We start from the raw sequence: 12,718 nt of genomic DNA on the forward strand, positions 1-12,718 counted from the left end.
GAGAGGGAGAGGGAGAGGGAGAGGGAAAGGGAGAGGGAGAGGGAGAGATTGATTGATGTGAGAGAGAGATATCCATTGATTGCCTCCCTCACCATCTGGGGCCAGGGATTGAATCTGCAATCCAGGTACGTTCTCTCTTTTTTTTAAAAAAATATATTTTATTGATTTTTTACAGAGAGGAAGGGAGAGAGATAGATAGTTAGAAACATCGATGGGAGAGAAACATCGATCAGCTGCCTCCTGCACATCTCCCACTGGGGATGTGCCCGCAACCCAGGTACATGCCCTTGACCGGAATTGAACCTGGGACCTTTCATTTCGCAGGCCGACGCTCTATCCACTGAGCCAAACCGGTTTCGGCAAGGTACGTTCTCTTGACCAGGAATCGAACCTGTGACCCTTCAGGCCAATGCTCTAACCACAGAGCTTCATCAGCCAGGGTGGGGTCCACCTTTTAACGATAATTCTAGTCAAGAATCCTGAATATGGTGATGTCAGTGTTTTAATAGGTGCTGGCCACCTGGGATGAGAACATCCAAGAAACTGCACAGAACACGAGCCAAGCACCTGGAAATAGAGCACCTGGAAATAAGTCACTGCATTTTAATTCTCCCATGCTCTGTGCTCTCTCCTCTGCCCCCCTGAAATGGGTCTGACTGCTTGCATTCCCCCCTGGCAATCTCGCCCTCACACCCAGATACATGCATACATTTTCTTTCCCTCTTTTTCTTTCTCCCCTCTCACCTGTTTTCTGGCTTGCCAGATTTGCTTCTCCAGTTCCTCAGGTATCATTTTACCTCTAAGAGACACAGATTTGAGACGTCCAGTTATGTTTAGCAGTGAACACATACTGGTACTGCTTTTTTTAAAGTAGGAATTTCCCCCTCCACCCACCAGGTTCCTGGATCCTGTCCCCATTACCTTCCATCTGTTTCCACAAAGCAGATATTCTCTGTACCAATCCCCAGAAAGGAGGCTGCCTTCTTCATGGAGTAATGACACTGAATTAAAAGGGCAAAGGGAAGAAAGAGACATGAGTTCATAGCATGAAAAAACTACTGCATATTATCTAAATGGGTGTAAGTTATATGGCTGAGCACAATCTTTAAAACATTACTGCATAAAAGAAAAAGAAAGTAGTAATTTAATTGAGCCCCTAACTGCAGTGGTTGAGAACACTGACTTTGGTTGGAGTCAGAGAAAACAGGATTTAATTACAAGTTTTCCCAGTTACAGCTATGGAAGCTTAAACAAATAATGTACACTCACTACGCCTCAATTTGCAAATCTGTAAAATGGGCATATCGATGCCTACTCCATCTTTGTCATAGAATTCAATGGGTTAGTATTTATAAAGGGATTAGCACAGAGCCTGGCATATGGAACACTCTTGGTGGCTGGTGGCTGCTTTCCATAACATTGAGGAAAGTTTCTCTTAATGCTACTAAGACTCAATGGCAAGAGAATCTAGTCCACTGCTAACTCAAAACCCTCTAGGAGAGAGCAAGACTCTGTCTCAAAAGTTATAATCCCAGATCACAGAAGAGTTTCATAATTTTCAACAGCAAACGGGTTATAAATACTGATTGGACACTTGACCAGTCTGGTTTAATATTCAATGTAAGGCTGAAGTTAGATATACCAGGATGTGGCTAAAATCATAACAACAAAATTAATAATAATTTATAGACAGATTACTTTATGCAGCCCTGACATGAATGAGTCTAATGGCTCTGGAATTAGGTCTCATCTATTTCTTATTGGAGATAGTAGAATATGCTTTAGATTATTGCACCTTTTCCGCCTACTACATGAAGCCCGTAGATAATTAGCATTCAAACATTGGAGATGTCAGTCTTCATACATTAGTGTGGACAGGTGGTCAATTAATTCTTTTTCAAGCCAGAAAAATTAAGCTGCTAACAGACATTATTGTACCCAAAAAACCTTAGTAATTTAATTTGTAGGTATGAATACATTAAGAGTAGTCATGCCTTCACACTTATCTTGATATATCCCCTCAAATGTGGTAATTTTCTTCTTTTGTCAAGAGAGTTTTATTGGAAGCTCTTAAAAAAAACTCTCTAAAAATAAATGCAGAGGTAACACCATCAGGAAAAATGAAACCACCCTAAATAATTAATTTCCAAATGTCAAATAGAACCTGTCCAAAATGCCTGTAGGTTGCATTCATTTCAGGTGGTTACAAAAACATATACATATTGAGGAGCTATGACTTATATGAAAAGGTAATTAATTCTCTGCTTGCTACATCAGCCCACCATTGCGAAGGTGACAAAGGGAAGGCCAATTATTTCTCATGAGAGGTTCGGGCTCTGGCAACCAAACAGCTATTGATTTCATAGTGATATCTGCCAAATAAGGAAAACCACATTGTTTTGCCCTTAGAAATAGCAAAATATCCCCAACTAATAGATCTGCTAAATAAAACACTGGTTATCAGAATAAGAATAGCCTCAGCGGAGCTATCTTTGGGTACCTCAGGGCTAAATATAGTCTGATGTCAATCTCAAATGCAGAGGGACAGATTAAACGCGGTCTGCAAAACTGAAGTCTGAGCATCTGAAAGCATCAGAGGGAGAAAAGAAAGAGGGCGATGCTTCAGACATGCTGAGCACTTTCAAGGAAAGGAAAACCTAGAAGGCTGAGCTCAGAGGGAAGAGCTGCATTTAGAAACAAGTGGTGGCCGCTCCCATCACTGACAGGAGAGAAGTCGGCTGTTCTAAGACCCAATCCCCCTAGGTTTCATTCCTCTACAGCAGAAGCAAAAATCTCAGCGGGTGTTCACTGCTGTAAACTTAAAACAGCCAGTGCCTCCATGAAAGACAGACTGCACTGAAGTCTTCCTTTCCCGTTCCAGCAAGGACTTCTTCCGTGACCTTGGGTTTCTCAATGAACCACTGCTTCCCCTTCCAGATGGCGTTCTGGATGCTTGGACTCCTTCTAGTGCTGCCTAGTTTGATGCTCAAACTGGCTCCGGGTGGCGGGGAGAGCAAGGGCCGTGAATGCTGAATGCTATATTCTAGGGAAGAAAGAAAAGTATGTCTCCAAGAGCACACACTGGTTCAGTGCCCAAAGCAGCGGAGCCGGAGGCCAGGCGGACTGATCTGCACTCTGCAGGGCATCCTCAGAGCACCTGCTTGCCTGTGGAGAACACCTGCAGTCACATCCAACCCCAGGTCAAGACCAGGAGGCAGGGCCAGGGATAGGGAGAGTGAAGGAGGCCCCTCGGGTGCAAAATCTAAGGCAGCACGACCTGTGACATGCACCCTAACGTCTCAGTCGCCTCACCCCAGCCTCCATCCTGCTAGAGAGGAACTAGCACAATTGATAGCTGACCTGGAAGCAATAGGAGTTTCTTTTCTCCCCTCGCTCTTTAGTGGCAAATGAGCGCTACTTTATGTTGAGTCCCCAAATGATCTGAATGACAAACCTAAGATTTCTACAAATTCAAGGAATTCATAGTTACCTGCTAATCAAGTCACACATTTATTACTTTTGTTATTTCCCCCCAAAGTCCCCTTCTCTCTGGTTCCTATTTAGCCTGGAGAGGCCACCTTGGATATGCTAATGGTCTATGGGTCTCTGTCATGACCTTCCAGGTTTCCACCAACAGCTGAATCGCAGTCAGAACCGGAAGTTTGCAAAAATGCCTCCAGTGGTGGGTACATATATTCTGCATATGATGGGCCAAGGCAGAGATGCAGTAATTACCCCAGGTAATCTCGGACAGCATAAAAACTGGGAAAGTCAGGCCACCTAACAAGCAATATGGGAAAATAACCACGAGCCATAGGCCAATACCCAAAAGAAAACAAGGGAGCCCTATCAGGTTTGGCTCAGTGGACAGAGCGTTGGCCTGAGGACTGAAGGGTCCCAGGTTTGATTCTGGTCAAGGCTACATGCCCCAGTTGCAGGCTCAGGGGCAGCTGATCAATGATTCTCTCATCATAGATGTTTCTCTCTCTCTCTCTCTCTCTCTCTCTCTCTCTCTCTCTCTCTCCCTTCCTCTCTGAAATCAATAAAAATGGTTTTTTTTAAAAAAGACAAAGGAAAATGGGGGAAGATAGCAAAAAGGTTAATGTTGGGTTTAAGATCAATTAGGCCTTTAATTCTTTATTTTTAACTAAATGATGAACTGATTTGTTGTTATAAATGGAGAAGGTGGTCATAAAATATGAATTAGGATAATGCAAATGCTATGAACTGAGTCTCTTTGGCAGAACAGGGAAAGGAACAAGCTACAGAGTGGAGTCTGGATGGATGGGGTGAGAATATATAGTCAGGGCTATACTGTGGTTGAAGTTATGGAATTTCTCTGTGGAATTCCCATTGTTATATCAAAATTCATGTGTGTAATCCCCAGCCTCCAGTGTGATGGTATTGGTTAAGACTGGTGAGATTAATGTCCATATAAGAATAGGCATGGAAATAGGAACTCAAATGCAGGAGAGACTTTGATTCTTGATATACTAGGGTTCCTCAAACTGAGATACCAAGGGTTGGAACCAGAGAGGAAAACTCTACTCCAAATAACCCAATAATCCCAAATAACCAAGTGTTTTCCCCAGATGCCCACATTCCCAAATATTCTTCTCTTGCTATAGAAACAATGTCTCGTGAAGAAGGGCCTTGGGTGGCTGAGTAAAGAATCGCAGACTAGGTGATGCCTCCCAACACCCAATGCCCACTTCACACTTAACGCTGAACTAACCAGAGCAAAGGGCAGACAGGACAGGAGGAAAACGTGGGGGTCTCTGTCATGGTTTCCTTCCACGGTGGACCTCTTTGTACAATCTGTCCTTTGCTATAATAAAGTCGCTTTTGCTCTTGAAGGAAAAGAACAGATACAGGAAAGCCCAGCAGGAAATAACAGGGAATTTTCAGATTCTGTCAGCCTCGTGTGTTGCAGAGGAGACCTAAGGTTATTGCAAAAGGTACAGAAGCTACACTCTCCTGCCAGGGACGTGGGGAAAAAGCAGCTGTGGATGGGCAGAGGCACCAGTGGAATCACACAAAAACAGAAAAGAAAAATAACAGCGTCTTCCAGATAAGACGGCACGTAAGCTGTGCCATCTATTCTAACCACATAATTAGAGTGGGATCATTCTCTTCCCACTAATAACAAGAGCAAACATTTTTTTCTATCTTCTATGTGCCAAATGCTACTTTTCATGCATTAACTCATTCAGTCTTTGCAACACTCCACTAACTGGTGTCCATTAAGCTCATGTGGCTGTTGGGTTGCTTTAATGGCCCAAATTGTTTACTGCTCCTGTGTCTATACCCTTTCCCAGAAGGCTTTGCAGCAAATATCCTTAAGAGATAGACTATTTTCGCACTTCTTGTATCTGGGTTCCTAGACATGACTTAGTTTGCCAAGAATATGAGGGAGACATGACAAAGTGTCAGTTCTGAGCCTAGAACTCGAGAATCCCGGAATGCTCCCATGCAGTTGTGTTCCTGGTACCACTGCCATAAGAACACACCTGCACTAGCCTGCTGGAGGGTGAGAGACAATGAAGTTTAGAGGGCTCACTGGAGTTATCCCAGCCAAACTGCTCCTAGATCAGTCATTGGCCAGCCAACCCCCAGACAGGTAAGGGCGCCCAACAAGTGTAGCTGAACTGCCCAGCTATCCCAAGACTTGTAAACAATAACATGTATACTTCTATGCCACAGAGTTTGGGGATAATTTTCTTAGATACAAGAGCTAACTGATATGCTCATTTTTGCAAATTTGGAAACTAAGGCACAGAGTAGTTAATCAGCTTATCCAAGGTCACTCAGATAGTAAGTAGTAGAGACAAGAAATGAACCCAGACAGCCTACTTCAAAGCCATGTACCTATCCACCAACAGAGCCTCTACTGAAGTGGAGAGTAAAATGAGATAGGGGATTGTAGCAACATGCAGGGGTGTGTGTGTGTGTGTGTGTGTGTGTGTGTGTGTGTGTGTGTATGAGAGAGAGAGAGAGAGAGAGAGAGAGAGAGAGAGAGAGAGAGACAGAGAGAGAGATTCACTTTTACTCAATATATCCCTTTCTTCTTGAAAAGTCCTTGTGTTAGTCATTCAAAGCAATCAATTTTAAAAAGAAATGTGAGTAGATGACATAGAATCAACCATCTAACTTCTAATAAATAAGCTACTCAAAGAAGAGATTCACAGAGATAGCATGTTCAAATGAAATGTTATCTTTTTCTAAAGAAAATACTACAGACTATAAATTTCAAGTAAAGGTGATGCACAAAATTGGGTGGCCAATATCAAACCCATCAGAATTTCTTTTGGAATGAAATATGATGTTACACTTAGGCATATTAGTTACACAGAGAGGATAAAAGGAGTCCGTAGACAAACAAGCCCTGTTAAATAATGCATTCTCAGAAAATCTATATCTGATACCCCAAATCATTTTTTACCTCTGCAGATGTGAAAAGGATTAATCTTGGCAACCCAGACAGCCCCTTTTCCTTGATATCAGGACAATATTTGTATCGAGCTAAATTCATGGCATACATATTGGACACTGAGCCACCTGCAAAAACAAAAATTGCAATGGCATATTTATAGCATGAAGTTATAGCTCCCTAAGTGCTGACTTCAGTGGAAAGCATAAATGGCTGTGGCTGCTCTGGTCTAATGACAAATCACTGGGAAAGTCATTTAAACCCCACCCCACCCATCCCATTACTCTTACACACTTCCTAGTCTCTAATTCCTGCAGTTTCCAATCTCAGCAAAGTGAGAAGTTTTGGTCTATTCTCTCATTCCAGAATTTTTCCAAACTAAAGGTTTCAATCTATGAGTTCTGTATCTAACTCTCTGTAGTTAATAATATTCTTTCTGTCTGTCATCTAATCAATAAAATGACAATACATGCCCATCTCAGCTTACAAACAAACAAACAAACAAACAAACAAAAAAAGAGGATTGCAGAATAAATAAAATGTGACTTAGGAACCTTCTCAGGTAAAATTGATTTAAAAACCTAAAAATCTTATGATAGCCCTTCCAACAACAGGTAAATTCATTTGTGTTAGATATAAATCCTAAACTGTAGCTATCTCATTTGTTTAGCATTTATGTCATTTATTATTATGTAAAACTAGAGGCCCGATGCACGAAATTCGTACAAGAGAAGGCCTTCCTTCCCCGGCTGCTGGCACCAGCTTCCCTCTGGCACCCGGGACCCAGGCTTACCTCACATCCCTGACTTTGTCCGTAAGGACATCCGGTCTAATTAGCATATTACTTTTTTATTATTATGGATATTATTGCTCTGGAGAAAGGCACAAGCTAGGGTCTCCCTAAGTAGCATTATTAATATCCCACTTTTTGTGATGTGTAAATTTGCAAGGGGTTGTTCTGCATCTACCACATTAATCTATTTTTAGATGCTTCTAATAGAAGGGAGATGGCAATAACTAATTGTACTTACCTGGGTTAAATATTCCATCCCCTTCTTTCCAGCCAATAAATTCAATCATTTTCTTCAGAACCGCTTCTTCCACTAACAGAAACACTGGGGACACCTCATATGTATAACTAGATAGATATAAAAAATACTTCACTTCTATGACTAGAGTCAAACCATCCCTTTGGTGTCCCAAGAAATGCACAGAGTTTTATTAAACCAAGTAGCTGTCGAAGTGTAGATAGATTCTTTGGAAATTTATTCATTGGATATAGAGAAGTATGCAGTCAGTGATAGTGCTAGTTGTGGTTAGATAATAGCGGGTGGCCTTAGGGATACACTGGCTACTGCAGCAGCCTTAGTTTACAGAAAAGCTTCAATTCCATTGGGAGAGATGAAGGCAGTGCATCTCGATTCTTTGCATTAGTCATGAGCAGTGGCCATTTTACTCTTTGGATGATGCTTTGGATGCTGGCTAAGGGAAAAACCATTGTCATGGCAACTAGGTTTTATTAGGTTATCACTGTGAGTACCCTAGCAGGCAGCTGTAGATATTCTACATGGCAATGACCCATCCTGGATGAGAGCCTCCTCTACCACACGCCTCTGTTTGTACAAATGAGAAGTGCTCTGTGGGACATCTCTCGTTATGGGATTTTACAGCAAAGCACTACCCAGACCCCCTGCCATGAAGAATCTGTTGCTTCAGGCTGGAGGGCTGGAGTCAGAGAGCACAGCTAAGTTAGCCTCTTTAGGAATTTCCTCAGCATAAGTGAGCCACCTTCCCTAAAGTTAAACCCTTCCCTGTGGTGGTCTACACCTGATGACTGGCCCAGCTGGAGGCATAAAGGCCTGGCCACTGGGCCCAACTCTAGACCAATTTAAAGAGCCATTGTAGCTCCAGAGATCTCCCTGGGGTCAGTCTCTTGTCATTGTACCTGCATGCCAGCTTGACTCCTCTCTCTGCCCACTCAGCTTCCTTCCCTCAGTGTCACCCGTGCTGATCCCATGGGTATTCCTTTGTAAACATCTTGCTCACTAAATTTCCTTTAGAGAAGCTTCCCAGGGAACTGAACCCGAGACAGTTACCATTGTGCAATGTCTGAGTCTCTTCTTTCTCCAATTAACTTGAGAATGACTAAATCTCTATAACCTCCCTCTCTAACAGTTAAGTAATTGCATTAAATTGTATCTGAATATGTGTACTCTGAGTATATTAGCTAGGCAGACACATTCAGATTTATAGTCACAGAATTTAATGCAATTATTTTAACAACTGTCAGGGAAAACTTTGGGAAGAAGAAGAAAAAAAGAAGACCTACTATGTATCACCTCCCTATGTGCCAAGCACTCTACAAGCACTCTAGATTCTATTTTTAAACCATGCTAGGAAACCAGTTTACACATATCAAAAATGTGGGGGGAAAGTATATATATTTATGTGTACCTAAAATATAAAGTGAAATAATTATTCACTTTTTTTGTAAGAAAAAATTAATATTAAATTAAATACAAATTAAAACTAATTCTTTAAAAACCTCTAAAGATTTCAGTTATAAGAACTTAGCAAACCCAATACACACAGGAAAGGCTCACAGAATTGCGCAATTTTACTGTCTCTTCTGACTTACCTAACACTTTTAACTCTTCTACCCATTGTAATCCATGGTCTTGCATTACTCTACCCAAAATTCTCTAACTGAAGTCACCAGTAGCATACATGTTGCTAATCTAGAGGACATGTCTTAGTCTGTCTTAAATACTCAGCAACATGTGACTCTAGACCAGCGGTTCTCAACCTGTGGGTCGCGACCCCTTTGGTGGTCGAATGACCCTTTCACAGGGGTCGCCTAAGACCATCCTGCATATCAGATATTTACATTACGATTCATAACAGTAGCAACATTACAGTTATGAAGTAGCAACGAAAATAATTTTATGGTTGGGTCACAACATGAGGAACTGTATTTAAAGGGCCAGAAGGTTGAGAACCACTGCTCTAGACAATCTCCTCCAGGGCTTCCATGCTTCCTTGCCTGATTTTCTCCTTCTATCTCTCTATTGCAGGCTGATCCTCCTCCTCCTAACTGCTAAATACTATATCGTAGATATCCTCAAAGCCCAGTCATAAGCCCTCCTCTGTCCTCACTCTACACTCTGTCCCAAAGGCACCACTTCTCCATCTCCTGGGTTGTTTTTATTTTTCAGTGTCTCCATCCTTCTCATTAGAATCATTTATAAACACACCCACAGAAATTCATATTTAATTGATCTGTTTTGGAGCCCAGGCCTCAATTTTGTAAAAAAAAAAAAAGTTCCAAAATTGATTCTATTGAGCAGAAAGGGTTGAGAATCACTGACTTAAGTAATCTCATCCTGGCCCAATGTTTCAACTACCATCATTCACCAATAACTCTTAAATTGATCCTTTTCATAGACATGAGAATTTTAGTTCCATGTATCCCATCAGTACAATGAAGTGAATTAGTTATGCAAATAATAATAATAATAATAATAATACCTTGAGAGTATTTGCTTAGGAAGTTTTCAATATTCAGTATTTTTGGAAGTGTCAATGAAGTACTGATGGGGTGGTCATAATAATCTGGCCACTCAGTGTATATGCTGTTCCTTCTGTTTAGAACTCATCCCTCCCGTTTTCATCTTACTTTTTACTTACCCTTTATCTCTTAGCTATAACTTCCTCAGAGAAGACTTTCTAGAGTTCCCAACTAGAAAAATTGGCCCATTTATATTTATAGCATCATGCCCATTTTACATGAGAACTGAAATTTTCAATTAATTTGTGTGCACATTTTGATTAATTTGCATGGAGCATCTCTATCTCACTAGATATTTTGTTTCATGAAGGCAAAGTCAAGGTTTGTTTTTACTCAAAGTATCTCTCTGGTACTTAGCACAGACATAGCTTTTCATGCAGAATAAATTAAAAGTTGCTTGCTCATTTTCTCATTTGTTAAGTGGAGATAATGCCTGCCTTACCCTCTCACAGAACCACTATCAAATCAAACAGCTCTTTGAATACTACTGTCATAAGACTATTCCATTATTTATGATGACACTGCACCAATGAAATCATTCACTAGAAATTTACAAAATAAAATTTTCATCTACTTAAAAAACATCTCTAATCCACATTTGGTATAAATTTCCAGTATAATGATACTTACACACTTGGATTTAATGCTTCTGTCATAAATCGAGCCACCAAGGAGTAATAATCAAGTCCAGCATACAACTGGTTGAAAAATCTTGGATGGTCTGTAAATTTAAACAGAGTATTCATCTACACAGCAATAAAAAAGAAAACTCTATCAATACTACATAGCAATAACATAAATGAATCTTTTAGACAATAAAAGCAGCTGAACACAAAAGAATGTATACTGCATAACTGCACTTATGTGATATTCAATATCAGGCAAAGCTGATCTATGGAGATAGAAGTTAGAATTCTGGGTACCTTTGGGAAGGACATATTGATTAGAAAGGAGTCTCCAGAGTGTTGAGAATTGTTTTTATCTCTACCTTGGTGATGGTTATTTACATATGCATATGTGCAAATTCATCGATATGAGAATTTAAGATCAATCCATTGTACTGAATGCAAATTACACCTCAATTTTAAAAGAGCATTCAAAACTTAATCATGCACAAAGGCAACAAATGTTAAAGACTCGTCTCCTAGCCCTTTCTCCTGAACAATGATACACTTCTGAGTAAAACCTGAGCCATCTTTTACAACCTTTGGTTTGCCTGCTCCTTTCTTTCTACCACCCTGACTCAAATCAAAATCTTCAAGAATTGGGTTATTTGAACACTTTCTATACATGTATCAAATATCAAAGCCTGCTACCTTTATCCTCCGAAAATATTGATATTAACTTCTCTAAATGTACACACACTTCTCTCACCAGCAGGTTTCGCTTCGGGCTTCTGGCAGTGAGTGGCCTCTTTATTTTTCAGACTGGACCATTTTTCATAGTGCAACCGGCATTATGTGGATGGAGTAAGACGTGACTCATCGTGCAGCTTACATAAACTTTCTGATTCAACTTTTTTCAAAGGCAAGTTGCCTTTAAGACTCAAACAACTTCAGTTCCAACTTTCTATCCCCCCCACCCCCGGCCTATAAAAGGTTTCATAAAGGTCCTTGGCTTTATACAATGTGAATATTCACACCAAACACCAGGGTAACTGGCTTGGCATTCTCAATCATAGGATGCCCAGCCTGACCAAGAACAACGGCGCAGGTCTATTTCCAACTTTGAGTGTTTGGGAATCATTTCAGTTAGTGACTTCTTGTTACAACTTCCAGTATTTGGTTTTAGATTATTTTTCCTCTTTCAACTAGGGGTTCGATGAAAAACAAAAGTATCAAGAGAAAATGTCTTTTTAAAATAAAACATGGAAAACTTCCTCTAATCTGGCAAAGGAAACCAGACATGGCTGCAAGTAATTTTAATAAGATTTGTTTTTTGGTTTTTTTTTTTGTTCTGTGTTAATTTATGATTGATTTCCATGGTAACGTTATGGAAAATATCTAGTAAGCTGAAAAATCTACTGCATTAAATGTCCTTCTACACTTCTGATATGCACTAGAATAATAAGATATGTATCTCTGCTTTTGAAATGCTAAGTGGGTTTTTGATACATACACCAGACTTTCCCAAGGGAATATAAACCAATTATTTTTAGCCAGAATTTTATGATATTCCTTCCACTACATTTAGTTCAGCGTCAGAATTCACACAGCATAATGCCTGCATGGTCTTAAGCACTAGATTACCTTTACATCGTACTGAGAAATGCATATTTTGGAAAATTATTCTCCTACTTTAAGAACTTGTTCCCTGGGTATATGTTAACAGTCAGCTGGAACAGTATTCAGCACAAAACTGGCATGATGTTACTGCATTTACAAAGATCACAGTTGTTAAGCATTGTTGTGAAACCATCACAACATAAACTCACCACGTATAAGATTCATTTTTTATACCTTCCTAAAGGTTCTTATTTTTTGATCCTACTAGAGTTGATAAAATAATTTGGTAGTTACCAACTGCCCAGAGTAAATAAGTATTTTCCAAATAAATCTATTCCTATTTATATTAAGGACTCATTCTTGAACATTTTTTTTGCATATTCTAGGCCAGTGGTTGGCAAACTGTGGCTCTCGAGCAACATGTGGCTCTTTGGCCCCTTGAGTGTGGCTCTTCCACACGTACAGTGCGATTGAAACTTCGTGGCCCATGCGCAG

General features: G+C 40.3%; 1 protein-coding gene across 1 annotated transcript in view; it reads right to left on the reverse strand.

Annotated features, from left to right (window-relative positions):
• GADL1 (glutamate decarboxylase-like 1) overlaps nucleotides 1-12,718 on the reverse strand; it is a 121,744-nt gene that overhangs the window by 101,795 nt on the left and 7,231 nt on the right. The window contains exons 4-8 of the mRNA XM_005878052.2: nucleotides 10,629-10,719; nucleotides 7,462-7,568; nucleotides 6,443-6,558; nucleotides 922-1,001; nucleotides 745-799 (exon numbers count right to left, since the gene is read on the reverse strand). Of these exons, the coding sequence (XP_005878114.1) occupies nucleotides 745-799; nucleotides 922-1,001; nucleotides 6,443-6,558; nucleotides 7,462-7,568; nucleotides 10,629-10,719 (449 nt within the window). The remainder of the gene's footprint in view (nucleotides 1-744; nucleotides 800-921; nucleotides 1,002-6,442; nucleotides 6,559-7,461; nucleotides 7,569-10,628; nucleotides 10,720-12,718) is intronic.

The sequence above is a fragment of the Myotis brandtii genome, unplaced genomic scaffold (genome assembly GCF_000412655.1).
Source record: "Myotis brandtii unplaced genomic scaffold, ASM41265v1 scaffold54, whole genome shotgun sequence".
Classification (NCBI taxonomy): Eukaryota; Metazoa; Chordata; class Mammalia; order Chiroptera; family Vespertilionidae; genus Myotis; species Myotis brandtii.